Here is a 27,480-nt window from a genome sequence, read left to right as displayed (position 1 = left end):
TAGACTGAAAGATACACCAACATTTCTAACTTTCTTATTGAAAAGAAAGCACTTTTTATGAAAGCACTTTCAATACTCCCAGGTGTAACTAGATAAAAAGATTTTTAATTTAATTAAAATTTTAAGAGGACAATACAAGACTAATGCTAACTAATCTCATTAATTTTGATTTTACAAATTTCAAAAATTTTGATGCTTTGGGCACAGACTTGAAGTTTACCTTTCTTTGTATGAAAGTACTATGTATATATCTATCTACCAAGTAAGTTAATATGTGTAAAGTGTTTTGCAAACCTTAACGCACTATAGGAATGCTATCGCTAATGATTACATATGCTGAGCAAGAATGACCTATAAGCAGGATTGTGGGAGGTTTACCCTACTAGAGGACAAAGTCTCTGCAAGGGCTTTAGAATTGAGTCTTTATACAGTCTACAGGCTAATTTAAATTGTATTTTGTTTACCATTTTTTACTAATTAAACGATGGGCTGCAGTGATGATTTCTTGTAACAGTTGTTAGGATAGTTCTAGTTATTAAAGGTTCCTGAAAGTAACAAACCTATGTATCGGTCAGCTAGGTGGCGCCATAGTGTGCAGAGTGCTTGGGCCTGGAGTCAGGAAAATCAGAATTCAAATTTGGCCTCAGAAATACCCTATAGCTGTGTGACCCTGGGCAAGTCACTTCACCTTTGTTTTCCTCAGTTTCCTTATCTGAAAAATGGGGATAATAAGAGCATCCACCTCCCAGGGTTGCTGTGAAGGGAGCAAATGAGATAATGTTTGTAAAACACTTAGCACAGCGCCTGCGACATAAGTACTCTGTGAGTGTTATCATCATTATAGTAGCAGCAGGAATTCTCTCTGGCAACAACGTCAGGGTAGTTTTAGATATTGTATATTCTTGAAAATGACAAAATTATGCATCAAGCAACTGGTGCTGAAGTGGAGAGCTAGGTCTGGGGTCAGGAAGTCCTGAGTTCAAATCTCACCTTAGAAACTTACTAGATGTGCAATCTTGGGCAAATCACTTATTCTTTGTTTACCTCAACTGTAAAAGGGGGATAATAACAAAACCTACCTTACAGAGCTACTGTGAGGATCAAATGAGATAATATTTGCAAAGTACTTGGAACGCAGTAGGCATTATATAAATGCTTATTCCCTTTCCCCCTATCAAAAATTTTTGCTGCAAACTTTTCACTGACTGGGACCCATCTTTTCCCTTGAAGGCAGCTCCTCCCCAATTTTTTGTCCTTACATCGTGCCCCTGTCTTCCTGTACTGTGCTGTACACACAGCAGGGATCCAACAATACTAATTGAATTGGACTGAGTTTCCTAAGAGGCCTAGGAAGAAGGAAAGCATGGAAACTAGGAGTCTGATGAAGACCCCCCACACCCAGGATGGGGTGTGCCTGCAGCCCTCAGCCCTCCACCTGGCTGAGGTTGGGGTATTTTGGGAAAAGTCTAACCAGGAAGGACTGTAGCCTCAAGTTGTAGCAGAACAGCTAACCTCTTAAGTTCTTCACAAAATCCTCAAGCTTCATCTTGCGCTCAGGCTTCACATTGGGGCTGTACATGTCTGTGTTGAGCAGGATGATGGCGAAGGCCAGGATGAAGATGGTGTCTGGGTTCCGGAACTGCCTCACTACCCCAGGATTACAAATGCAGTACCGCTGGCTGAGGGAAGAAAGAGCAGGTCAGAGCAAGGGGGGGTGGGGCAGTGCAGTAGGAATCAGCACCACTGAGACCACACAGGGGGCAGGGCTCGAGGTCTGGGAACTCTCTGAACAGCCAATGTCCCCCTCGTGTCCCAGGTGCTCACCTGAGACTCCCCAAACCATGGACAGATTCTGCATAAAACTATTTACTGACTAATAGTAAAAAGGCCATGTTTGTAATTCCAGGTGGGCAGTCACTGGGCACACAATCAAGCTTATGCAATTAAGAAAGAAACCACTTAGATTTTGGTGGGCCAAGGCACCACAGAATCACAGAGTTAATCCCAGAAAGGACTTTAAATATTGTCTAATCTACTCTCTCTCCCCCCTCCATTTTATAGATAGGAAAAAAAAAGCCTTGGCAAGGTTAAATATAAATAATTCACCCAAGGACGTAAAGGAGCCAAGGTCTCCTGACCTTTAAGTGTTTAGTGAAGTGTGGCACATAATTGGTGCTAAATCAATGTCGATTGATTGAGCTGTATCCCAGGTCAATATTCTTTCCAGGATATCATGCAATCTCCCTCACATTGCCCCAGTCCAATGCTATCATATGCAGGGCTCTAACAGCTCCCAAAAGGAATGATGGTTTGGAAGAATCAGATGTAAAAGCACTGTACCTAAAATGTGAACTTCTCTGTACAGATGCATGGTGGTGCTGCCTTTCCTGACTCCCCACCCCACCAGCTGGTGACAATGTTCCTTCTCAGATCTCCACAGTACTGCGTTTTGCAACTCAGGGCTACTATGTAATATTTATTATTATAGGTATCTGCGTTTGTGTCTTACTCCTTTAGGAGACTGTAAGCTCTGTGAAGGCAAGGACTGTGTTTCGTCTAAACTTTTTATCTGCTCTAGTTTCTGGCATGGCGCTTTTCACCCATTCCCATAATTCTTCCACATCATTATCCATTCATTCGTTATCCTCTTTTCCCATCTCCTACTTTCTCTCTGTCACTTAATAAATGCTTGTTAAGAGATTATTCAGCAATGATAAAGCACCTAATATAAAGCAATGTAACAGAATACATAGGGTATGGGTGAAGAAGAAAGGAAAATGGATAATGAAGTAGAAGACATTTGGGATTAGACTTTTTTTAAAAAGTGAGAATAGTCAAGGTGACTATAACACCCTGGTTATCGCACTATCATTTATGCTTAGTGTGACTGGCAGAAATGAAAATCTAGCATGTCCAAACTGGAAAGGATAAACTGGGTTTACTCCACTCGCCTCTGAGCTTGGGACCAAGGAAACCTGAGCCCCCAAACCTGAATGCTTCAATGAGCCGCTCCACTTTCTGGGCTTCTCCCTGGACTCGGATGTGAGCCTGAAATTTCCTGAGTGCTTCGTCCAGTTCCATGGCTGAGAAGTCCATCTCATCTACCACACAGCTGGAACAAAGGGAGATGAAGAGTCAGTCGGCCTCAGCTGGCCCTCCAGATGCACCTCACCCACCAGAACAGGAAGAGCTCACATCTGTATTGTGCTTAAGGGTTTAAAAAAAACAAAACAAAACAACAATCCCAAAGTGTTATCCTCCCCTCCAAAAATATGCTTTATATTTTATTCATGTGTTGCCTCCTCCCATTGAATGTAAGCTCCTTGAGGGCAAGAAGTGTTTCATTTTTGTCTTTCTATCCCTAGTGGCAGTAAGGTAGCATAGCCAATTGGGTTAGAATTGTAGTGAGGGAGAGCTGAGTTCAAATCCTGCCCCAGACCCATATTAGCTGAGTGTCTCTAGGCAAGTCACTTAGCCTCTCAGGCTCAGTTTCCTCATCTGTAAAATGGGAATTATTTGGTGCGTGTGTGTGTGTGTGTGTGTGTGTGTGTGTGTGTGAATTTTGTAGGGGCATGCACAGCTATCTTTATTTGTGTAGAATGGTGCTAGATATATAATGAGTGCCTGAAATACTAAGTGATGAAAAAGGCTGCAGATTCCTCATTTAATGATAATTCCACCCTTGCCTCCTCCACCCCTCCTTTTTTTCCCTTCCCTTGCCTTCCCTCTTTTCATGACTATGTGTTGACACCAACGGGAAGGGGGAGACAACTGTGCCAGCCTCAAGGGGATCCCAAGGGGACAGAAGCTAAGACATCAGTTCAAATGACCTCCTTCCATTAGCTTATTCAAAGATAATTTCCAAATTTAAAAGACTTCTCTCTTTCTCTAAACTTAAGGTCTATCTTTTAATAACCGAACACTAATCACTGCAACTTTGGGCTGATGACTGGAAACCTTCGTCAGAGAAATCTAACATTGCCTAGGAGGCACTTCATTAAACAGTCAGTAATGGCCGGTGGAGATAAGCCCGCACTGCACCCATTTCTGGGAGACGATGAAGCAAGTGGGACTATGAGGCTGTCATTCAGTATCTTCATTCGCTGGTGAATCTGAGCCAAAAATAGAGTCTGTGATCTCTTCTGCAGAACGGAAGAATACTGAGGGCTCCCCCTAGTCCCCCCATCTGTGCTATTCGTTGAACTTCTCCTAGACCCACAACTACCCTGAATGGTCGGGGATGTGGCAGTAAGTAGGTGAGCTTGCTTCCTGAGGCCATGACTATTTCTGATTTAAGGATACAACAATGGAAGGATTTCCTATCAACAACAACAACAAAAAAAAAACAAGTGGGAGAGGTAGGGGCAGCCGCAACCCTGGGGGTACAATCTATCTAGAAAAGAATGGGCCAGGAGCTGGAGTGGGGGAAAGGAGGGGACCGGGAGAGCCAAGGCCAAACAAACACAAAGGCCACAGTGAGGCCAGTGATTCACCACAGTGCTAATCTACCTTCCCCCTATACCACTTCCTCATACAATGAAAAACAATACAATCAACAGAGCAGCAGCTATTTGCAGATTAGATGGAAAAGGGAGAGAAATGCTGAGCAGTTAAAAAAAAAAAAAAAAACCAAGAAGCCTAGAGGACCAGGTTAGGGTGAGAGGAAAGAGGAGTGGGCTTATCCAAGGAAGTCGGGTCAGATGGAAAATCAGGAGAATTTCCTCCTTGTATCTGCGGAAGAAAGACTCAGGTCCTAGCTTCCCCAAATCCATTCTTCCCACTCTCCCACACACTCCAATCTATTTTCCTTCTTTTGCCAGAACTCAGGCAGGTTATATATATTCATTCAGAACTTAGAATCTGTGGCAAAGACCATGGGCTAAGTGTGTGGGGCTGTAAGGGAGGGTGATTAGCTTTTGGATGAGACAAGGGGCTTTTAAAAGGTGAGCCAGGAATCTGATCCTGAAGTGGGGAGGGGCTTGGCTGGGACATGCCTGGAAAATGAAACAAAAAAACCCCACAAGAATTCAGTTTTGCTCTGGACTGAAAATTCATCCCTATTCATGCCTACACTAGCGATGACCCATGTGTTTTGCAGGCAAACTTCCATATCATGTAAATGGTTTGCTCTTCATTCTGATTTAGAATAGGATTTTTTCCCCCTGCTGTTGTCTCCTGGCTAAGTCTGTCTAAGTAGATATGTGTTTCAGGAGGAAAAATCCTTGAGGACAGGGACTATGGATTTACCATAATTTATTACCTGAGACACAGTGCTAAATACATTGGGGGGCATTTCTATGGAGTGTTGTCTCCAGAGAATAAAGGGAGAATGAAATTCGGTTACAATGGAAGACATTTAAATTAAACATCTATACCCTTCTCTGAAAAGTTCCAAGCCATTGGCTCTCTGAAGCAAGAGGAGGATGGAAGTGAATGGTGATGAAGAGAAGGCTAGATCATCTCCTGCAGAAGCTCTTCAGGGCCTGGGATTGCCTTGGCTAATACATGGAATAAGGATCACGTACAGTATATACAAGTGATGGATCAATGTCTTTTGTTGGCTCTGAGAAGCTAGCTCAGCAAGCCATGGAGGGGCTACAATGGCTGCCAAGGAGGCCCTGGACAGTTCCAAATAGATGGCCAGAGATACTTAGATGCTCTCATTCAACCTCCCAATCAGAAAGAAGCCTGTTGTTTAAGCCTTCTCCAGAATACCTGAGCTCTTCCCCTGCCTCTCAAACTCCTACTGCAAGAAGCTGGGGACAATCTGTCCTTTTGGTCTAAGGGAAATCATTGGGACTCATGGCACCATAGAGAGTAACCTCCTTTCTCTCTCTCCTTACGCCACTATTCAGAGCCTTCAAGGCTCACTTGTCAATATTTTGTATAAGGGTGATCAGGGGAGTTCTCTGGTCAATCTGATGAGCTTATAGGGTGAGAAATTGTTGTTTGGGACTTAAAAGGAAATAAAATGCTTGAGGTATTAAGGGTCCACTGAAAATCAACTGGTTGGCTTTGGCTTAGTTTTGTGCTAGGCCTACAGGAGGTCAGTCTCAGTGGCAGACTTTTTTTTTCTTTTTTGTCCTTTGGAGAGAACGAGAGAAAGCTAAGTATTACTTTGAGACAAGGTGTGAGAGTAGGCTCTTGTCTTTGTACAGTCCAGCACCTCACCTTCATGCTCTCAGGGGGCATCTAAACAGAGGAACTCAATGGAAGGAGAGATTCTATCTTTAAGATACAGTCAAAGGCATCAGAGAATTGGTTCCTTGGTTAAGCTAGGTGTATATGTTCAAGTACAGGATGGAGACAGATTTCTGTGCTAGTAAGAATTGTCTGCTCCATCCTAGAGGGTAAAGAAACATTAATTAAGGGCCTATTACCTGCTAGGTACTAATAACTGGGGGAGAGGGGGAACAGGTGGGGAGGATCAGGAAAGGCTTCATAGAGAATGTGGCACTTGAGCTGAATTTTAAAAGAAAAGAAAGATTCTAAGAACAATGATGGTGGAGATATTTAGATCCTGGGGTCTGGGCTAGCCATTCCTAAGGGAGGTGAGGAGGTCTTGAAATGGTAATAGCTTTTCTCCTGCCCTTACTGATGGAGTCATATGCAGAACATAATGTGATTTCATTTCCAGTAATAAATTATTGCAAAGCTTCAGAAAGGGGAAAGGCCCCCAAATTAATAGGTTTCCTCCTTCTTAAAGCAATTGCGATATCAATTCAGAGTAAATATCAGTCACTGAGAGGTCCATACATCCCCATAAGCATTCTGCTGATCAATTCTGCTACAAAATATTAGCACTGCTAGTGAGTAATAAAGCCTGCGTGTGACAGTATACTCATGAGAGGAGCATGGATGAAGTACACACATGGGGGTGGGAGTGATAAGATGTGCCTGTTGTCTCCCCCATTAGATTATAAGCTCCTTGAGGGCAGGGACTGTCTTTTGCCTCTTTTTGTATCTCTAGCTCTTGGCACAGTGCCTGACCCAAAGTTAAGTGCTCACTAAATGTTTATCGATTGATTGATGAAATGACACAGCAAGAGGGGTCTCCCACCTCCCTCCTTTGTGCCCAGTATTCTTCCTGGGAATAAGCAGCCCCCACACCATATAACTTTTCAGTTTTGAACCCAATGTACATTCCTTGCCCATGCACTGGGCACCTCCACCACAAATGCTACTCACTCCAGCACATCCCGGTTGAACTGTTTCTGCCGGTTCCCCAGGAACTCTCCAATCATTTGCCTGCTGAGCCCTTTCCTCTGAAGGAGGAAATGAGCAACACCCACAGGCGTGTCAGGAACGAAGCCTCGCTCAATGAGGTACTGGACTCCCTTTTCAGGTTTCCTGGGGAGAAAACAAAACAAAAACATTAAGCTTGGTGCCACACCCCCCCCAGACAGGGACATAGGAAGAACCAGACTCTGACCTACCTGTGGGCACGGAGCAGAAGAAGCCTTGGAAAAATCTGCCGGCTCACAGTCCATGTAATTAATTCTATCAACAAGCTTTTATTAAGAACCTACTATGCGCCAGGGTCTACTCAATAAATCCCAATGCCTCCTATGACCTCTGGGGTCAAAGACAGACTCATCTGTTGGGCCCTTCACAAACTGGCTCCATGCTAACTGTCCAGTCTTAGTATTCATTATTATCTTTCATACTCTCTGTGGTCCAAGGACACCAGCTAGACATTTTTTTGGTCTGTGTTACATGTACCATTTGTACATATCTCTGCAGATGGAATGGAAGTTCCTGGGAGGGCAGGGGCCAGGCTTTCTTTTTCCTCCTTCAGGTCTCACATACCTTCTGGCACAGAGTAGTTTCTTTAAAAAATACTTGTTGATTGACTAACTGCCTGACTTTGTTGGTTTCTCTCCTTTTCTCCTACACCCCAGGAGAGTGTAAACTCCATGAGATCAAGGGTTTTGTCTTATGTAAGCTTTGTATCACCCCCTGATACTCAGGAGGGCACTCTGTCCCTATGAAGCAAGTTTAACAAATGTTTGATGTAATTTTTGAAACTGGAGTTGCCTAATCCTGCTCTGGACTAAACTGACCAGAATATACCTCTGTAGGTAGGGGAAAGGCTTGTGGAAAAAAATTTACCTCATTTGTCATGTCCTTTACTATGAGGTGTGGGAAAAACTAAGTTGCCTTCTCCTCTTTATCCTCAGTACCTGAGTTCCCAGGGCAGTCAGATGGGTAAGATAACTGTTCTGAGACTCTTAGAATGAAGAGCCTTGCCCACGTGGCAGGTTCAGGAAACTGTCAGAATTGTTCTACTGAAGAGAAGTTTCCCAGTCCCTCATAACTGGCTTTTTGTCAGACCTCTGGATTTCTGTCAGCCTGTCTTGTGCCTATAAGGCAGAGCTTAGGAAAAGGAATACCACTACCTAGGAGACTACTTGTTGGTAAATCATACTGAGAGTTCCTCCAGAAAGCCTTTCAATTTCATCTTTTCTGGGAGAACAATTTCTCCTCTGAGCAGGGCACTGGGGGAAAGAATCAGCTTGACTGTCAGGAACATTTGTATTTGGCAATCTGGAGAACTGGAGCCATTTCCCACCCTTTCCCTGGGGGTGCAGGCGAGGCAGAAAGCATTCATTCCTCAGAGACATATAGGCCAGTGTCCACTCTCCCCTTGGGAAGTTCTAGGACACCTACTACCTATTCTAGGAATTGGGGTGAAGTCATAGGCCAGAAGTGAGCTACTCCTGACTTCTCCAGTAAGACCTCAAGGACACTGCATTTCCAAGTACAAGTTAAATCAACGTTCAAAAGCAAGGTGACCTGACTATTTTGATCCAAGAACAATCACACAACCATAGCCCTATTCCTCGATACTTCGTCAAAAGGGTTCCCCTCTGGTCCATCTTAGTCACTGTTACTCCTAATGACACATCTCCAGACATCACTTCTTTCCCAGATTCTCTAACCTTCCAATATCAAAATAATCTAATTTTCCAAAATATAGAAACACTAACTCAATTTTCAAAACTCTCTCTTCCATCCCACTGGGAATATCGAAAGGCTTCTGCTGTTGCAGCTGCCATGATTGCCTAATCAGGGGTGGGGAACCTGTGGTCTTGAGATCACATGTGACCCTCTAGGTCCTCATGTGCAACCCCTTGACTGAATCCAAACTTAATAGAACAAATCCCCTTAATAAAAATATTTGTTCTGTAAAACTTGGACTCAGTCAAAAGGCGGTACCCAAGGATCTAGGAGGCCACATGTGGCCTTGATGCCGTAGGTTCCCCACCTCTGAACCACATATATTTCTATCTGGCTATGAATTTCATTCTAGTATTTATTCAGAAAATTCCAGTTTTCTTTTTTCTGCTTTTCTTTTTGGAGGAAGGAAGGCAGGGCAATTGGGATTAAGTGACTTGCCCAAGGTCACAGGTTAGTTTTTGTGTTAAGTGTCTGAGGCCAGATTTGAACTCAGGTCCTCCTGACTCCAGGGCCAGTGCTCTATTCATTGTGCCATCTAGCTGCCCCCAAATTTGATTTGAGGCATTTTTTTTTAATTTTTGGAGGGGGGAAGACAGGGCAATTGGGGTTAAGTGATTTGCCTAAGGTCACACTGCTAGTAAGTGTTGAGTGTCCAAGGCCACATTTGAACTCAGGTCCTCCTGACTCCAGGGTCAGTGCTCTATTCACTGTGCCAGCCCTAAAATTCCAGTTTTCTAACAAGGTCAAAGGCAGCAAATGTAAATGATTTACAAACAAACAAACAAACAAATCAAAAGAAAACACCATCTCTTAGGATGTCTCATTGTTATACTCTCCCGAGAAACAATCCCAACACAATGTAAGCTCCCCTTCCTGTGGGTCCCTATCATTGTCCCCAAGGAAATGCAGTTTCCAGGGGTGAGATTATCCTGGTAACTTCCTTTAAGTTTACTGAGGTATGGAAGACTTCCCCAAACGAAACTCCCCCAGACAACCTTTAGCACTCTGGACGATGCAACCTTGATCATTTGATTATATTTAATTTGGCACCTGATTACATACCACAGATAACTGTTTTCTAATTATTTCTCATAGGTAAGTCTCAGCAGACTCTTCAAGGGCAGGGGCTGCTGGATTTTTCTATTATATTCTCCATAGTACCTTTCCCATTGAGAAAAGAGTAGACTTCTAACAAATACTTGCTGTATGAATGAAATGAATAAAGACACCTGAGCTGAGAAGAATGGGGTACAAAGTTTTGTTTTTTGCACTGGATTCCTGGGAAGGGGAGTCTGTCCCCAGTTTCACCTTCATGCCCATTGCCAGGGTCAGTGGCTAGGGTTACAAGCCTTGCCCACAACTCTGGAGGCACTTGTTAAAATTGGAGTTTGTTAGACAGACAGTCAACCAGCCTGCAAGCCTGTTTCCCCACCTCATGGTGCTCAGACACTAGAAAGAAAAAAGAGGAAACACAGTGGGTGCTTGGCACAACCTGACAAACTGCTGACTTTCCTTTGGTAAGGTCCACAATCTCCTGTTGCTGGTTCAGGTCTGGGACATGACCCAGACTCCTCAGGGGGACTTCTGTCTCTGAGAACAGTGCTGGGGTCACACCTTTCTTCTAGTAAAGACTGGAACTTGGACTCTAATTCTATGTGATTCTAAAACAATTATATAAACTGTCCCATCAATAACAGGAGGAATAAGGCCACCAAATAATAAACAGAACTCTCACATTAGCATGTCCTTCGTACTTCCAAAGCTTTCCCAATTATCTTATCTGGTCCCCACGACAACTCTGAGATGATTTCACCTCACAAGGTCCAATATTTTACTCAAGGCCATACAAGAAATGAAAGGACAAAGCGGGCCTGGAACATGTGGTCTCTTCCCTCCTAGCCTGTCCTCTCTTTTTATTACACCAGTGAGATCCCAGGGTTAGCTCTCCCTAGAGGACAAGCGTTTTCCTTGCCTCTCTGGACTTCATTTAGTTGAGGTGACTGGTATACTGAATAGGGAGCAGTCATGGAGTGCGGAAGATGTGGGTTCTGGTCCTATGTTTGATACACACTGCTGGGGTGACAATGGACAGGCCTTTCAACCTCTCAGTGAATCTCTCCCTCCCCACAACTCTCTAACACTCTTAAGCTGTAAAGCAGTTGATGGTCTGCAATAGGAGAGGGGGTTTTCTAACCATGAATTTCTCACATCAATGAAATCATAGGTCCTGTTAAAAAAATAAAATAAAACCTTTCAATTAGATTTATTGCTCCTTAAGTATGTTCTAATAACACCCTCTAAGTGATTTTCAAAGGTCCTTCTTGATTCCTATCTTTAGTCTCTAGTAGAAATGGCTACAAGCCCTGAGTGTATCCTCATTGGCTTTCTCAGTTTTGCTCAAGTAAGATCACACATTTATAAAGCCTTCCTGGTCTCGTAGACAGAGTTCTAGTCTTGGTTTCCCATCCTGCCTGAGTCTCATTCATTCTAGTTGTGTGACCCTGGACAAGTCACGTTAGTCTCCATTTCCTCAACTTTAAAGCAGGAGGGGAGGCGGGGAGGGGAGAGGAAGGGTAATGTCACAATCAGGTATTAATATTTTAAACTTTCTGAAGTACTCCACATACACAGTAGTTTACAGTTTACAAAAGGCTCCTCAAAAGGTTTCCTATTAATCATCTCATCTGATAATCATGACAGCCCTGTGAGGTAATGCTACAGTTTCTATTTAACCATTTTTATAGATGAGGAAACTTGTTTGTTCAGGGTCATACCAGGAGGAAGTAGCTGAACTGAGGCTCAAAACCAGGTTCCCTAACTTTAAATCCAGCCTCTTTCCTTTACACTGTACAGTTTTCTTTATTGGAAAGATGAGTTTGATAATAGCTAGCCCATTAAGGTTTGCAAGGTGCTGTACAAATATTAGCTCATAAGATCCTTACAATATCCCTGAGAGGTAGGTATGACTATTATTCCCATATTTACAGATGAGGAAACTGATGCAAACAGAGGTGACTTGTCCAGGATCACACAGCTATTATGAATCCAAGGTAGGATTTGAACTCAGGTCTTCCTGATTCCAAGTCCAGGGCTCTATCCTCAGTGACATATAGATAGCAATTTAAACAACTTGAACAACTTTGCAATTGGCCTTTTTATATTCCTGTGGCCTTGGGTGGCATACTGAACCTTCGAAGTGTTTCAAGTTTACTGATCTTCTCTTCCTTTTTATCACAATTAGTTACTTGTTGGGTGCCTACTAGGCACTTTGTGGGGTTCTGGTGGGCATGAAACTAAAGCCGCAGGACATGCAGCGTTTGCCATTGAGGACCTTACAGTTCAGCAGGGGAGATAAGATAGGCACAGACAACTTGTTAAAATGGGAAAAGGACAATCATAAGGTGTGTTTTTGTTTGGCTGCTGATAGTATCTGAACTCTTCTGTCTAGTGTGGAGATGAAGATGCTTATCTTAACAATTCTGTTCTATCTTTGGCTGTGGCATACATAGCTGCTTGCTTGCCATGGGATCACAGGATTTAAAGCTGAAAGGAGACCTTAAAGATTGTTTAGTTCAACTCTATCACTTCGTACAGCAGGAGACAAATCCAGGATATAAAGGCACTTGTCCAAGGGCATACGTATAAAAAGTGGCAGAAACTGGGTCCTGAACACAGTTCTTCTGAATGCAAATCTGTTTCTCTTTCTCTTCTATCACACTGCCTTCCCATATTTAGATGTAGACAGCCACATTTTTCTCTGACTTCTGAAATGGAACACAAACCTACAGCCTTTTATCCATAACATTTCTCCCTCCTGGATGGCCTATTGCAGGAGCTTAATTGCCTCCCTCTCTGATCTTTCCTCCACAACTGCTAAGGAGTTAGCCTAAGGCGGCCTGTGTCACTTCTCTGCTAGCTCAACAATCCCCAGGGGCCCCTTATTGCCTCTGGGATAAAAATGCAAGTCCTCTGTTTGGCAACTAAAGCCCTTCCCAATCTGGCTCCAACCTCCCCTTCTAGACTTAGGACATTTATTATTCTCCTTTATGGCCCGCCATGATTCAACTAAACTGACTACTGACTTCCTCCCACACAGTACTACATCTCGGGGGTGCCCTTGGCAGAGGCCATTCCCCAGGCATCCTCCCTCATTTCTACCCTCTCAGAATCTCTAGCTTCCTTTAAAGACTCACTCAACTGAAGTGCTGATTATTCCCACGTGGAAGCTTTGCTGATTTCCCTTCACCCTCCAACAGCCACCTCATAGTTACTTGATATATATTTTATATCTTCTTAGATGTGTACATAGTGTTTCTCAAGTCAACGAGCATTTATTAAACATCTACTATATACCAGATTTTGTGCTGGGTAAGCTCTGGGAATGTGAAGAAGCACAAAAAACAATACCTGTCCTCAAGAAGCTCACAGTCCAACAACCATGTACAAACAATGCTCACATAACATACTGGATTCAGTCAAAGGGCTGCACTTGAGGCCCTAGAGAGCCACATGTGGCCTTGAGGCCACAGGTTCCCAAGATGGTCTGTGAGGTCCGTTTTAATTCTAAGACTTTGTGCTTTATGATTTCTCTATGAAAAGAATGCATTTGCCTTAGGTCTTTATGTTCACTAATATAGACGTTCTCTGTAATGATTCCCGAGAGGCTGAGAAGAGATGTCATCAATAAGAAGATGTGAAGAACACAGGATTTGGAGCCAGAGTGTAGCTTAGATCACGTAGTCAAACCTGTTCACTTCACAATGAGGAAAACTGAGGCTGAGATGTCATATGACCTGTCCAAAGTCACACCATTAAGTTTTTCTTCTCTTTGTAAATATGAGAGAGAAAACTACGTGGCATCTCCTCCTAATAAGTAACATTCATATAGTACTTTAAGGAATACAAATAATTTTCCTTCCAGTGGGATAGGTATTACACACCCATTTTGCAGATGAAGAAAGTAATACCTAGAGAGGTTCATTGACTTATTCAAGGTCATATAACTCACTCAAGATGAGATCAAACCAAGATGGGATCGAACTTAAATATTCATTCAATGGGTCTTTTCTTTTAACCACATTACATTGTCTCTGCTGATGCAGAATGGAACCTTTTCATGACTTAAGATTTAACAGATGGTTCTTCAGCTACAGCAAGATATCTACATAAGACAGACACCCTGGACAAGTGCTGGAAGTCTTTCCAGTTGGGTAGAACCTGCTAAAGTTTAAGTGCTGCTGGTGTAGCCTTTGGTCAACCAATGTCACCTTCATAGTGCAAGAAGGCACTGGAATGGAGCTTTTCTGAAGCTATGCATTATAGATTAAGAACACAATTATAGGCTGTGCTCAGGTTTTTGTACAAACTAGGTTTAATCCAAAAAGTAAGTACTTGCTTTGCAAAAGGTGGTTACTGAGGATACAGAGATGGAAAAAACCATCCATGTGCTCAAAGGATTTTACATTATGAGGGAATAGAACATGTACACAGATAAGCAAATACAAGGTAATCTAAGTAGGGAAACTTCACCAGTAACTAGAGGTTATTAGGAAAGGCCTTGCACAATTCTGAAAGACTTAAGAACTGATTAAATGAAGTCATAAGCCATGATTCCAGAGGACCAGTAATAAAGCATGCAACCCACATACCTTGAGACAGAGAAGGGATGGACTCAAGATGCAGAATAAGACAAACGTTTTCATATAGACCCAATTTTTTCTTGCTCAGTTATACATATTTATCATAAGGGTTTGTTTGGATTTTTTTCCAATGGGGGGAGTAGGTAGAAGGAACAGTGGGGCTTTTTTTGGAAGAAAAAAAACCAGAAAGAAAATAAAAAGAGAGAAAGGAGGTTCACTGGAGCATTAAAAAAACACAGAAAAGAATAGAAAAGAAGGCCAGAAGGAATCATAGGTTTGAATGTTACATGTTGGATTTATTATACACTTATAAAGCAGGCTGTAAGTAAAGAGATTTGGTTTCATGTTCAACCCTCCTTTCCTGTTTTACTACATGCATGGAAAATGTTCATTGTATTTGGTTTTTGTAGAACAAAAATTTTTTTTTTAAAGGAAAGCCTTTGCATAGAGGGTAGTACTTGGTAGAGCCAATATAGTATATTTATATGTGTATAACTTCTACCCACTGTACACATACAACACTACATACACTTACATTGAATGCATGCTCGTTTGTCTCTAGATTATTAACATCTTAGGGAAGGAATTAGCCTACTATGACCACTCTATGAACACTGGCACGGTGCTAGGCACCCAGCCTTTCTTCCCAGGGAAGCTGCTTCTAATCCCACATGAGCAGAGAGGAAGGAAAAAAAGAATCTTTTAACACCCACAGGAAAGTAAGCGTGAGTCTGGAGGAAACATTTCAAACATGCCTTCACAGGTTCCAACCGACAGCCATCATGCCATAAGACTGGCAAAAATGACAAATGGGGCAGGGCTTCAGGGGAAACAGGCAGCCTTAGCACACTGTAGGTGGAGCTGGGAATCAGGACTGCTATTTGGGAAGGTAATTTGGAACTATGTTGCAGGAGATGTTTGTTATCTACTACAGTGATACAACTACTAAGCCTATAACCAACAGAGATCAAAGAGGGAAAGGACCTACCTGTACAAAGATGTCTGTAGTAGCATTTTTTTGTGGCATCCCAGAATTAGAGACTAAGGGGATATCCTCCTGTTAGGAAATGGATAATCAGACTGTGGTATATGGAGGTCATGGAGTATTACTGTGCCATAAGAAATGACAAAATGGGGAGTTTCAGAGGAAACTGGAGGTCCTCTGTGAATTCATGAAAAGTGAAGTGGGTAGAAATAAGAGAACAGATATACAATGACAGCATTATTGGGAAAAATAACAATGAAAGACTCTAGAACTCTAATCAATGCAATGATAAGCCCACAAGACTGGATGCAACAGACCTCTCACCTCCTGCCAGAGAGGTGACTGAACTTAAGATCAAGAAAGAGACACACATTTTTGGACATGGCTAATGTGGGGATTTGTTTTGCTGAACTGTGCATGTTTATGATGAGGGCTTTATTTGTTGTTGTTGAAATGGTGGTGGTGGTAGTGGCCAGTAGAAGGGATAGAGTATAAACACATGTAAAATAAATGATTGTATATTAATTGGCTGATTAGATGATAAGGTTTTGCCCTCCCCCCAAAACTATCTTCATGAACAAACACATGTCTTTGGGCACAAAGTAATCACTCAAACTGTCTATATGTATTAGCAATGAAACTTGTCCAGGGGGGCATGAACAACTCTCTTCTCTTGACAGCTCCCCAAGTCTGAGAGGGATGGCTCCTGAACACCCCACCAAAGGGCTACAACACCTCCAAAAAGATCACATTAACACACAGCTACCAGAGTGACATGGATGGACCAGCTGGGCTGCTAAGAAGTATTTCACAGGGGAAAGCCTTCTATGAAGCGGACAGAAAGATTGCATTCCTGAGCCTCAGTTACTTAGAAGGGACTTCAAAGATTACCTAGCCTAAAGGTACTTAATCTGGGGTCCATGGACCATAGATTTCAGGGGGCTTTGTGAACCTGGCTGAGAAAAAAATTACATCTGTATTTTTACTAGCCTTTGGTTTCCTTTGTCAATCCTATGTTTTTTATTCAATCAATACCTTTAAAAATGTTATTCTAGGCTTCACTAGAGAACCAAAGGCGTCTAGCACACGAAAAGGTTAAGAAGCCCTCATCCAGTCTGACATTCTGATTTTGTTGATAAGAAAGCTAAAAGGCTGGAGAGGTCACCCAAAGTCACAAAGTCAGGGGCAGAGCCAAGTCCAAAAGCCAGGTATTCTCTCCATTAAGTTCTGCCTTCTCCTTATCTTTGCACTAGACAGGAATTTACCCAAGGGGATCTCCATGGCTGAGCCCTTGAAAAAGTCATAGCTACTAGAGTCAAAGGCAGGAAAACAAAGATGCTTTTAAAAAGCTTTCCAGAAAGTGTCCTAGCTGCCTAAGTGCTGAAGCTTCATGGCAGCCTGCACGTGCCTGACTCCTCAGACTTAGATCTGTCCTGTTCAGAGCCACCCCTAGGTTCACCCCCACCCTGCCTCCACCCCAGGCTTCTTCCCATTATGTCCTGTTCTGAGACTGATGACTAAGCTTAGTGTCTGCCCTCAGCTTCCAAGTGAAGGAGGAGTTACACAGAGAGTAAGAGAGCCCTGAAAATGGGATCTCTTTAGAGTTGGAGGGTCTAGGAAGGCCGAGTCACCCCACTGATCCTGCAATTTCTAGGACTGATTCTATGTCCAACTCTCCTCAGATATTGGGCTCTTTCCTTCCACACTAGGCAGACTTAGGGACTCTGGCATGGCAGCTGCCTCTCCCCATTCCTAGGTTGGGAACAGGGTTAAGGAGGAAGGAAACCAGGTAGGTACCCTAGGGTGTATACTTCAGAATATCAGCACTCTCTAGATAAGGGGGCATCATGCCCAAGTTAAAATCCTACCACCCCATCACCCCCTTCCTCCCTCAATATCTCCTTGTGACTTCTAACATCCCCATCACGCTACCCAGTGCGTGCGGGCAAGCTCTCACTGTTTCTGGAGGCCAGATGTGGCAGCTGGCAGGGAAGAAGCCTTATGTTTACTGGGAGTCTGAATTGGGCTAGGTACCAAAAAGAACATACCCACACGTCTCTGCCCTCTGGGAGTTTATAATCTAAGGCAGACTGGTATTGGCATCACACGAAAAAAACGTGGGCATGGTGGGGCACACAAACACACATACACAGGCTCCAGTCACTTTCTGAGGTTGGTTATTCTTAGATTGTGTTTTTCCTTTCCATTTTTTTGGTTGCATTTGTTCAGCTTGAAGCAGCTCCCTTACGGGAAGGGCAGAGGCAGCCAAAGGCCTACTCCAGGAAAGGGGAAGCCGGCTGTAGGAAGGGAAGAGAGTCAAAGGGAGGCCTTAAAGTGAAAGGGGCTGAGGCTGTTACCAGAACACTCTGCCCTGATATACAGAATAGCCACTTTTTGCTCCTTTCTGAACTGCCTACCCAAGTTTTCTGTGACTCCCGCCTCTCTCTTCCTAATGCTTCTCCTAAGGAGGAAATGAGGTTTCCTCTCTTCAGACTTCACAGAACACTTTGCCTGGAGTCACAGAATAGTATTGAATAAAGCACAATGAAATTTGACAAAGAAGGCCTCAATTTGAAGTCTATGTGGTAATTTGGATTGGGTCATCTCCTAGCTTCAGTTTTCTTATCAACAAAAAGAAAGCGTTGGTTTGGACTAGCTTTCCAAGGCCCTTTCAGCTCTAAGTCATGTGATCCAGTGAGTTAGTAGACAAATCACCCTCCCTCCTAACCTTCCTTATGACTGTCCATGGCAAGGCCATCCTCCCAGCCCCTCAGGTTTACAAGCTGGGAGGCATTCTGGACTCCTATCTCTCACCCAGCATATTCAAGCTGTTGTCAAGGCCTGGCCGATTCCACCTTTGCAACTTTTCTTGAATACACACCCTTCTCTTCCCTGCCATTGCTCCCAGTCTAGTGCAGGCCCTTGTCACCTTACCCCTGTATTAGTGGGGGAGGTGGATTTTGCCAGCCTCAAGTCTCTCCTCCACTCCAAACCATCCTCCATTCAGTTACCAAATTGACCTTCCCAAAGCACAGGTCCCTGCAGGGCCTTACCACCCCAACTCATATCTCTCCTCACTCCAGTTCATTCTCCACTTAGCTACCAAAGCCATCTTCTTGGAGCACTAGGCTGATCATGGCATTTCCCTAGTTAATATATTCCAGTGGCTCCCAACTGCCTGCAGGATCACATATAAAATCCTTTGTTTGACTTTTAAAGACCTTCATCACCTGGCTCCTTTTAGCCTGTCCAGTCTTTCCACAACTCGCTCCCCTTAACATGCTGGATAATCCAGGGATTTTGGCCCCTTGGCCATTCCTGGCAAAGGACATTCCATTTTACTGACTCCATGAATTTTAGCTGGCTTTCTCCTTTCTCCCTTTCTCCTCACTTCTTCCTCTTTACTTTCTTCAAGTTTCAGCTGAAATCCCATCTTCCCTAAGAAGCCTTTCCTGACCTCCCCTAATGCTCATGCCTTCCTTCTGCATGTTATATAGCTCATTTATATGTATCTCCCATGTCACCCTGTGACATCCTTGAGAGCAGGAACACTTTTTTGCATTTCTTTGTATCTCTAGTGCTTAACAACACCTGGCACACAGTAGGCACTTATTAAAATGCTTGTTGACTTGACAGTAGGAATAGCATCATGAAGCTAGAGAAACATCTCTGCTATATTAACTTTAGGTGCTTCCTACTCTCTGGGCCTCAGTTTCCCCTCTATAAAATAAGGGATAACCTCAAAGGTAATTTCCAGATCTAAATCCTATGAAGATCAGAACTATCTGGAGACGTCAGAGTGAGAAAATAAGATCAGGTGAGAAGGAGCTCAAACAAGAAGCATGGATAGAAGGAAGGGGGTGGTCTCTTGGGTAGGTATAATGGCTTAATGGAGGCAGTGTGAGCAGGTTTTACATTCTGAAAAGTTTAAAGTTCAATTCTTCAGATTGCCAGGGGTGAGCTGTGATCAAGATAGAACATCAGCCCTGTCACAGATATTTCTTGAATTTTAAAGAATATTTCTGTGTGCTGAATTGCAACAACACACCAGGACCACCCACCCCACTGTACCTTTTCCCCTTTAACCTCACACCTAGGATGGTTGTTCCTGTCCCACTCCTGTCTGCAGGACTTGCCTCTGGCCTCAGCTGGATACCATCCACATTTCTAAAGGATTTGAATAGATCAGACTGAATGAACCTTTCAATAATTAGCACCCCATGGAATTTACAGTTTATTTGAATTTGGGGTTTACACGAATTAAGAGTTTATATTTGGGGGTTTTCTCCAAACTTTCCTCCCTAACACATATGATCTTCTGGGATGTCCACTGACCTTTTGAGATTGTAGATGAAGAATATGCCCACCTAGCCTAGCCTTCTGTAATGGAAATGCAGATTTAAAGATCTTCCCTGCCCCTAGGCTAACCTGCACCTGGAGCCTGGGGTGGGAGGCTTGTTTTTCAGTAGATACTTTTTGATTGGCCAGTGGGTCAATAAGGTTGTTACATTCTCTGAGCCAGGAGAAGGCTATATAAGCCCTGATGTGTAGCTTTGTTTTGGGACTCACTTTGAGAAGTGTTCTGTGATTTGATCTGAATTCTGGGAAGCCGTTGTTGAGAGTCCCCCGACTTTGAAAAACCCAGAATGTGGAAACCCAGATGTTGACTGGGTATGGATGTAATGGTTGGACAGTTTGGAAATCTGTCTACTTGATGTTTCTGTCTTGATAATTATGCCTGTATACTTTGAGGTTCAGGGTGCTGACCTTTTCTCCTGAACAAGGTAAACGATATATGTCTGACTGATTAAAGTAAGCTTGTTAACCCATTTTGAGTTGCTTTCCTTTAACAAAGCAGATCCAAGAACCTGTGGTAGCTGCAAACCCTGAGAACGCGCTTGGGGTGCTTGCTGCTACAAAATGGCGCTGTGAGCAGGATCTGCAGAGTAAAAGGAAAGTATGGGGGCTGGGATAATCGTTTGTTTCCCAGTTGTGGTAGCTGTGACTCTGTGGAGCCATGGACCAGGAGAGAAGAGTGACCTGCATGCAGACTTCGCTGAGCTGAGAGCGGGAATGGTGAGCTGCCTGCATCGGGACCTGGGAAGTTGCCTTTCCTTGGCATTACATTACACCTTCTGGAATTACAGACAAATAAATTCAAGGAAAAACCTTCAGTCTGGTGATGGGGTGGGGGTGGGGATGATGGAGGAGTGGGAAGCCTCCAATAGGCAGCATCTGGGGAAAAATTACCTTGTATCAGGAATGAGTGAATGCAAAAATATGGAATTATGAGTAAGAGCACCGGCCCCAGAGTCAGGATGACCTGGGATCAAATCCGGGCTCAATTACTTAGCACCACACCCAGAAATAACTGGCCATGTAACCTTGAGCAAATTACTTAACCCCAATTGCTTTAAAAAAATATGGAATTAAATCTTCTTTAGTTCTCACAGATGTTGGTACTACTGTGCCTTCTGAGAGCAGACTGATTCTCCCAACCCAGCTGCTTAAGGCAAAAAGGAACTAACCACCTTATTTACCATGTTTCTTTTCTTCAAGAGCCTTCAGGGACACAATCTAGCATCCCTGGGATGGTCCTTTTTTTGGTCTACTAAGTCAGTTCCCAGAAGGAGCTGCAGGACTTCCTTCAATACAAATCCCACATCCTACACTTCTATAACTCAAATTATTCGATGGTCATACAACTAAGCCACTTTAAATCAACCTCAAGTACAGATAGGTCTCCAGCAGCACATGGAATGTGAGGTGTGATTCCAAGGTATTAACAACAGGGACCCCAGAAACAACAGTCTCTGTCTTCTCTATACTGAAAGTATTTAAACAGAGTTGGCAGGGAAGGGTTCCCAAATATCAATCTTGAAACTTCAGCCAGGAAAAAAAAACAAACCCAGCACAGGGAAATTAGGGTCATGCTTGAAGACAGCAGTCTGTAGCCACATAGGAAAGGAGAAGAGAGAGGAAAACATTAAGTTTGACACTATAGCTCCCAGGCCACTGTGAGATTTCTGAAGGCAGAGTTTCCAATTAAATAGGGGTAAGTTATGGAGGCTTAATTCCTCCTTTCCCCAGAATGAGGAACAATAGGTAGAAATCACAGAGAAGCAGATTTAATATCCACGAAAGAAAAAACCTCCCGACAATCAGCAAATCGGTAAACATTTATTAAGTGCATACTACATTTCAGGCACAATCAGAGGAACCAAAAGCGGAGCAAGCTGTCTTGAAAGTCATAGAATCACAGAAAAAAAGTTAAAAGGGACTTTAGAGGTCGTTTAGACCAATCCCTTCATTTTATGGATGAAGAAAGTGAGCACTAGAGATAAAAGGGAGTGGTGGGTCAGAACTGGAACTCAGGTCCATGATTCCAAGTTCAGCACTATTTCCCATTCACAGAAATCTCCAAGCAAAAACCTGATGAACATATGTGTGTGAGTGTGGGTGTGGGTGTCTTTACGCACAGATGGCTCCTGCCTGGGGTCCCTTTCAGCTTCAAGATTCTGTGATTCGTTTCCTTCCCCCAGGACAACTCTACACGCTCACCCTGAGCTGGCATACATAACACCCCACCACAGCAGCAGACTGTTCTTCAGTTTACTGCAGAATAAGGTCCTGAGTCACAACACTGAGTGGTTTTGAGAATCACAATCTGAATCTCTCCAGAGGTAACAACAAAACAGAAAAAGGACGAGATCTTGGGAATTTAACACAGGGTGCAAAGGAGCCATTTTTCCAAGTCCAGCATAAAACAGGCTCAGGAGAAATTTAGGGTCTTTTCCTTAGCCGACACCCCTCTCCTTACCTTCCAGCACCACATATTTACTCTTTCTGAGGGATGAACCAGAGGATACAGTACAGCCTCTCCATGGCCATCTCTCCCTACCCCCACTCTGTGTTAGTCTCCACTGACGTGGGTGGGGAAGCAACAAAGCTGGCCCCACACCCTGCTCCCTTTGTGCCCACATCTCCCCGAAGAGTCAGCATCAGGCCTCAAGTCTTATGACTTGGAAATAATGTATGAGCTTAGATTCCCGTTTAACAAGAGGCTCTCCATACTCACCAGGCTCCACCAACTTCCCTCCCCCCACCTGCCTGAACTATTTTAGGCTGTGCTAAGAATAGAATGTTTTAAATACCTGTCTCTAGTTAATTTTCCCAACAGGAGAAAGACCCTGCTAGTGCACTCCTAACAGCCAATGGGAACAGTTCCTCAAAGGACCCAATTCATTTTGCCTTAGGAAACGCTGGCATTGGTTACTGACTCTCCACCCTCTCACCATCAAACACACACACACATACACCTTACTCTGGCCTGGCACTCCTAATTAACAGCCACTTAATCTGTATGTCATCTCTGCTGATTGGAAGGAGAAAGCAGCAGTCTCCCACTTTAGATTGGAGAGGGCCCACCCACGAGAATTCAGAGGGAACGTTCTTCCATCAGAGCCAAGATTTTCAAGCCAGGTGTCCTGATTCAACGTCCAGGCCTTTCCTCTTGATGCACACTGAAACACAACTATTGCTTTCAAGGAGGCTGCTACCTGCCACTTAATTAGTGTCATCGAATGACTGCCAAAAAGTCCCTCATGTGTCTGATCCTTACTTTTCTCCTTTGCAAAATGGGAGTAATTAAACTTGCATTATCTACTTCACAGGTTGTGATATGGAAAACACTTTGTAAAGCTTAAATGTATTACATAAATGGTTCTTTACATTTTCACTGCCCAGCACATAGCAGGCATTTAATAAATATTTGATGAATTGAATATTCCAAAGCTTTGGGGGGGTTGGGGGAAGGGTGGAGGGAAAGCGGCCAGGAAACAACATTTTGTAAGCTTCTATTTGGGGACCCAGAATTTAAAATTATACCACCATTTCCACCCAGTTAGCAAGCAGACCCTCATCAGAGCCAATATATTAATTTGGGAATGACCTTCAGCATGACTCTACGTAGGCCTCATTTCTCAACCTCCACACTCTTTGCCCTCTGGACACTCAGCTCTCAAAGCCCCTTCTTCCTCCCCTCCATCCCTACTTTGCTCCTCCCTCCCCCACCATAAATAGCAAAAAGAATTAAAGATGAATCTTTGTTCCTCAAGCCATTTGTGAAGAGCTCTGATAAAAGGCAAGGGACACTGGGGAAGCCAGACAGAAATGGAGTGTGTTAGTTAAAGGGAGCTTGGAAGAGTCCCTGTGGAATTCAGAGAGGCTGCATATTCCCGGGTCCCATCCTTCCATTAATCAAGAGTCATGGCAATTTCTTTTATTTCTGCAATGTCTTATGCTTTCCATAGAGCTTTTACAACCATATCTTATCCAATTCTCAACATCTCTGTAAGATGATTATCAATCTGTCAGAAAGCATTTGTTAAGCATTTACTATAGGCTGGGCAATGTGCTCAGCATGAGAGATGAGGAAGGTGAGGAACACAGCAGCTTAGCAAAGTGCCCAAAGTTACCGAATGAGGTTAGTCTCTGTTCCAGAAGTCAGGTTACCTTACTCCTTGCTGAAGGCTTTTTCCTTGTGTCATTCACATAGGAGGTACAATTCTAGTCATACTACTAAGAATCCTGGACCAGGAATTAGTTAAACTGGTCCTTTCCGAGTCACCACTTCCGGGTCTATCATTCTGACCTCCTCTGGCCCTAGGACTATCATCTGCAAAGCTAGGATCATATGACTTGTCTTGCTGACCCATGCTTTGAGGACAACAGGAGACACTGGATGAGAAAATGGTTTAAAACCTGCAAAGATCTATACAAATGCAAGCCTGCCTTACTGTTATAAGCTCATTATCTAGGTCTGAATGAGAATGCAGGACAAATGGTGAGTTGAGACCTGTGAATTCCCAGCTGGGAAAAGTCTCCTTCTATGCTCCCCAAATCCCTTCCCCTGTCCACATGCCTGCCTCTAGCCTGCCTCCACACTGCCTTTCAATCACCCATGGGACCTTCCCTACCCCCTTCAAACACAACTCCCAACACTGCCTGTTGAGGGAAGAATCAACACAGGCTTGGAGCTCACAGCCAACTCTCAGCACTTTTCCCTCACCAGGTCTGTTGGTCCTCACTGCCTTCAATGCTGGCACAGCTGTTTTTCCCAGACATTCTCACACACTCCACAGAGAGAAGAGAGGCCTTAGAAGACAGAGACAGAAGCCATTGTTCTTCCTTTTGGCAAAGGTGCAGAGACAGTGCGTTTCAGAACTGAGAGTAAACAGATCGAAGTGACATCATTGCAACAATAACCCCCTTGGCCAACCATTTGTTTCTATACTGCCAACCTCATGAATGGTCGCTTCCCCTCACCAGAACCTGCATGCATAAAACAAAGAGTCTTTCAGAGCTCCCATAATCCTTATATTAAATACTGGAGTAATAGTGGTTTAATCTGAGCAGAAAGACAAACATGCAACCTGAAAGGAAAGTAAATCGAACCTCAGGCTATTCTCATAATTGCTCTACTGGGCAAACACTTTACCAAGAAAGTGAGGTCCTGGTGCACTTAACCCTTTGATGGTCACAGGAAATCTCTGCCAGTTTTCAGTTCTTATTAGCTACCTTGTGTCCCAAATATGAGTTTCTAGAGTTCTTCCAGTTTCCTTCACAGGAGGTCTAATTTCAGAGCTGGGACAGGAACTCAGAACTCACCTCAGTCAACCTACACCTGAATGACAACCTCCTTCTCCAGCATTCCATCTGCAACAGGTGGAGGTGACCCAGCCACCACTGATGGAAAGTGAGTGAGTGTGTGAGTGTGTGTGTGTGTGTGTGTGTGAATTCCCTACAGTCAGAAGGAGCCCATTACACTTCTGAGTACCTCTAACTGTTAGAAGTCTTTCCTTCTGTCTAACAAAAATCTGCCTCATTGCCATGTCAACCCTATTTTAAAGTCCAATTTTCTGAAATAACAAGAAATGTATCTCATGTCTCAATGTGACATCCCTTCGAATACCTGAAGACACTATTACGTTCCTCTTAAAGTCCTCTTTTCTCCAAGCTAAACATCTTTCAGCCAATCTGCTCAGTGGTCCTGTCCTGCCTAATTCCCATTTTTAGTTCTTTCTTCCCCCCCACTCCCACCTCTTTTCATACCGCCACCCCCTCCCCGCCCCCCTAAACACACACTTTATACACCAGCCAAAAGAATAGAGAGCAATGGAAGCTTGGACATGGCACCTTTGCAGAGCACTTACTTGTTAAAGAGGTTCAATCCAATCCTGTAATGGCGCTTCCGGATGACATCGTTACTGAAGGCTGGGGAGTCCCAGCTGTTGCGAGTCTCCTTGTGGTAGGTCTGCTTGCTCAAAGTTTGCTCCCGCAAGCTGTCCCGGGAGGAGGACTCTGAGCTGCAGTTTATTGTGTCATTAGAATTGGAGGTACTATTGATACTGTCATTGTCACCATCAGAATAATCCGACTCTGACTTGCTCTGTCTGTTGGCAGTACCATTGATGGCCAAATGACTATCGATGGGCCGGGGCCGATGCCGAGGTTCTGGCTCCTCCCGGGGGATGATCTTGGCGGGGATCCCATGGGGCATGTGCTTGGGGCTCCCTTGCTGGTTGGTAAGGCTTCGGTCATAGGCATTTTGCCTCTTTAGTGAGCCCCGTTCAGAGCGATCACTGAGGTCTACAGAGCTATCGCTTGGGGGTTCTATGGTGAGCAGAGGCAAATGGTCCATCCGTAGCCTCTGCTCCTGGCGCTCCAGGGAAGGGGTGCTCCGGCAACTAGTATCAGTGTCCATCTTGTCATCCTTGTGAGTCATTGACCAGTACTCCTGAGAAGAGTTCATAGACCGCAGCCTTAAGTCCGACTCAGTGCTGGATGGTCTGTCCACAGACTGAGAAAGAGGAAGGGGCGGGGACAGCTCCTCCTCATCAATGTATAGGGTGACATCACTGTAGGAGGCAGTCATCTCATCCAGCTTCCGATGGTCTACACCATGGAGGGCAGGTTTGAGCTCCCTCCCACAGCTCTCACGCTCCAGGTCTCGGCTCCTGATAGGCTCAGAGGTTGGAACCTCATCAGCATGCAGACTACGGCAATTCAAGGCATCATCAATTGACTCGGCAAGGGACTTTACTTGCCTGGAAAAGGCATCTTCCAGCTCTGTGATGGCATCAGCAAAGTCACTGGAGGCAGCTGGAGATTTCATTGTTGCTGGTTCCACAATGTCACCACACTCAGATTGGACCAGAGACCCAAGTTTGGTGCCATCATTTGTCACAGAGACCTGCTTCCCTTCAAAGTAGGAGCTATGGACTTTCTCTGGCCCTTCAAAAGAAAACTGCATTCTCATATTGGACAGCACAATTCGTCGTGACATACGATTTTCTGACATAGAACTCCGGAGTCGCTCAAAGTTCTTGTTCATTTGGTATTGGCGAAATGCTGTCTGGATGGTTCGAGCTGCATGGCGGGTTATGAGACGGCCCCCATATTTCCGTTCTAGCATTTCCACCTAGGTGAGCAAAGGAAAAGTTAATAATGAGAATAATCTGGATACTTGTGTAGTATTTTACACATTTCAAAGAACTAAGAACATTCATTGCAATTGATTCTCACAAGACTAAGACGCAAGGAGGGGCAGATGGAAAAACTGAGACAAGATCCTGACAACTGACTAGTTTTCTTTATACTTTATAACATATTTGTCTGAAAGATGGTTAGAAATCTGGTATAAGGCAACTTTCAAGATGTTTGTTGCATTTATAAGACAATGAAATGCCTGATGTCCCTTCTGGAAGCCTTCCTTCCTCCCTTCCTCCCTTCCTTCCTCCCTTCCTTCCTTCCTTCCTTCCTTCCTTCCTTCCTTCCCTCCTCCTTCCCTTCCTTCCTTCCTTCCTTCCTTCCTTCCTTCCTTCCTTCCTTCCT

The 27,480-nt window shown here is 43.9% G+C and overlaps 1 protein-coding gene across 6 annotated transcripts in view; it reads right to left on the bottom strand.

Annotated features, from left to right (window-relative positions):
• Positions 1 to 27,480, bottom strand: part of IQSEC1 (IQ motif and Sec7 domain ArfGEF 1) — a 785,306-nt gene that overhangs the window by 35,946 nt on the left and 721,880 nt on the right. For all 6 annotated transcript variants that reach the window (XM_069083774.1, XM_069083777.1, XM_069083778.1 and 3 more), the window contains 4 exons: positions 25,800 to 27,067; positions 7,189 to 7,350; positions 2,990 to 3,112; positions 1,513 to 1,679 (listed from right to left, as the gene is read on the bottom strand). In XM_069083774.1, the coding sequence (XP_068939875.1) occupies positions 1,513 to 1,679; positions 2,990 to 3,112; positions 7,189 to 7,350; positions 25,800 to 27,067 (1,720 nt within the window). The remainder of the gene's footprint in view (positions 1 to 1,512; positions 1,680 to 2,989; positions 3,113 to 7,188; positions 7,351 to 25,799; positions 27,068 to 27,480) is intronic.

This window comes from Petaurus breviceps, unplaced genomic scaffold, assembly GCF_028583685.1.
Source record: "Petaurus breviceps papuanus isolate PSGF00001 unplaced genomic scaffold, PetGlider_PUasm1.0 174, whole genome shotgun sequence".
NCBI classification, from domain to species: domain Eukaryota; kingdom Metazoa; phylum Chordata; class Mammalia; order Diprotodontia; family Petauridae; genus Petaurus; species Petaurus breviceps.
The sequence above is the reverse complement of the archived record's forward strand: the minus strand, read 5'-3'. Positions and strand labels throughout refer to the sequence as shown.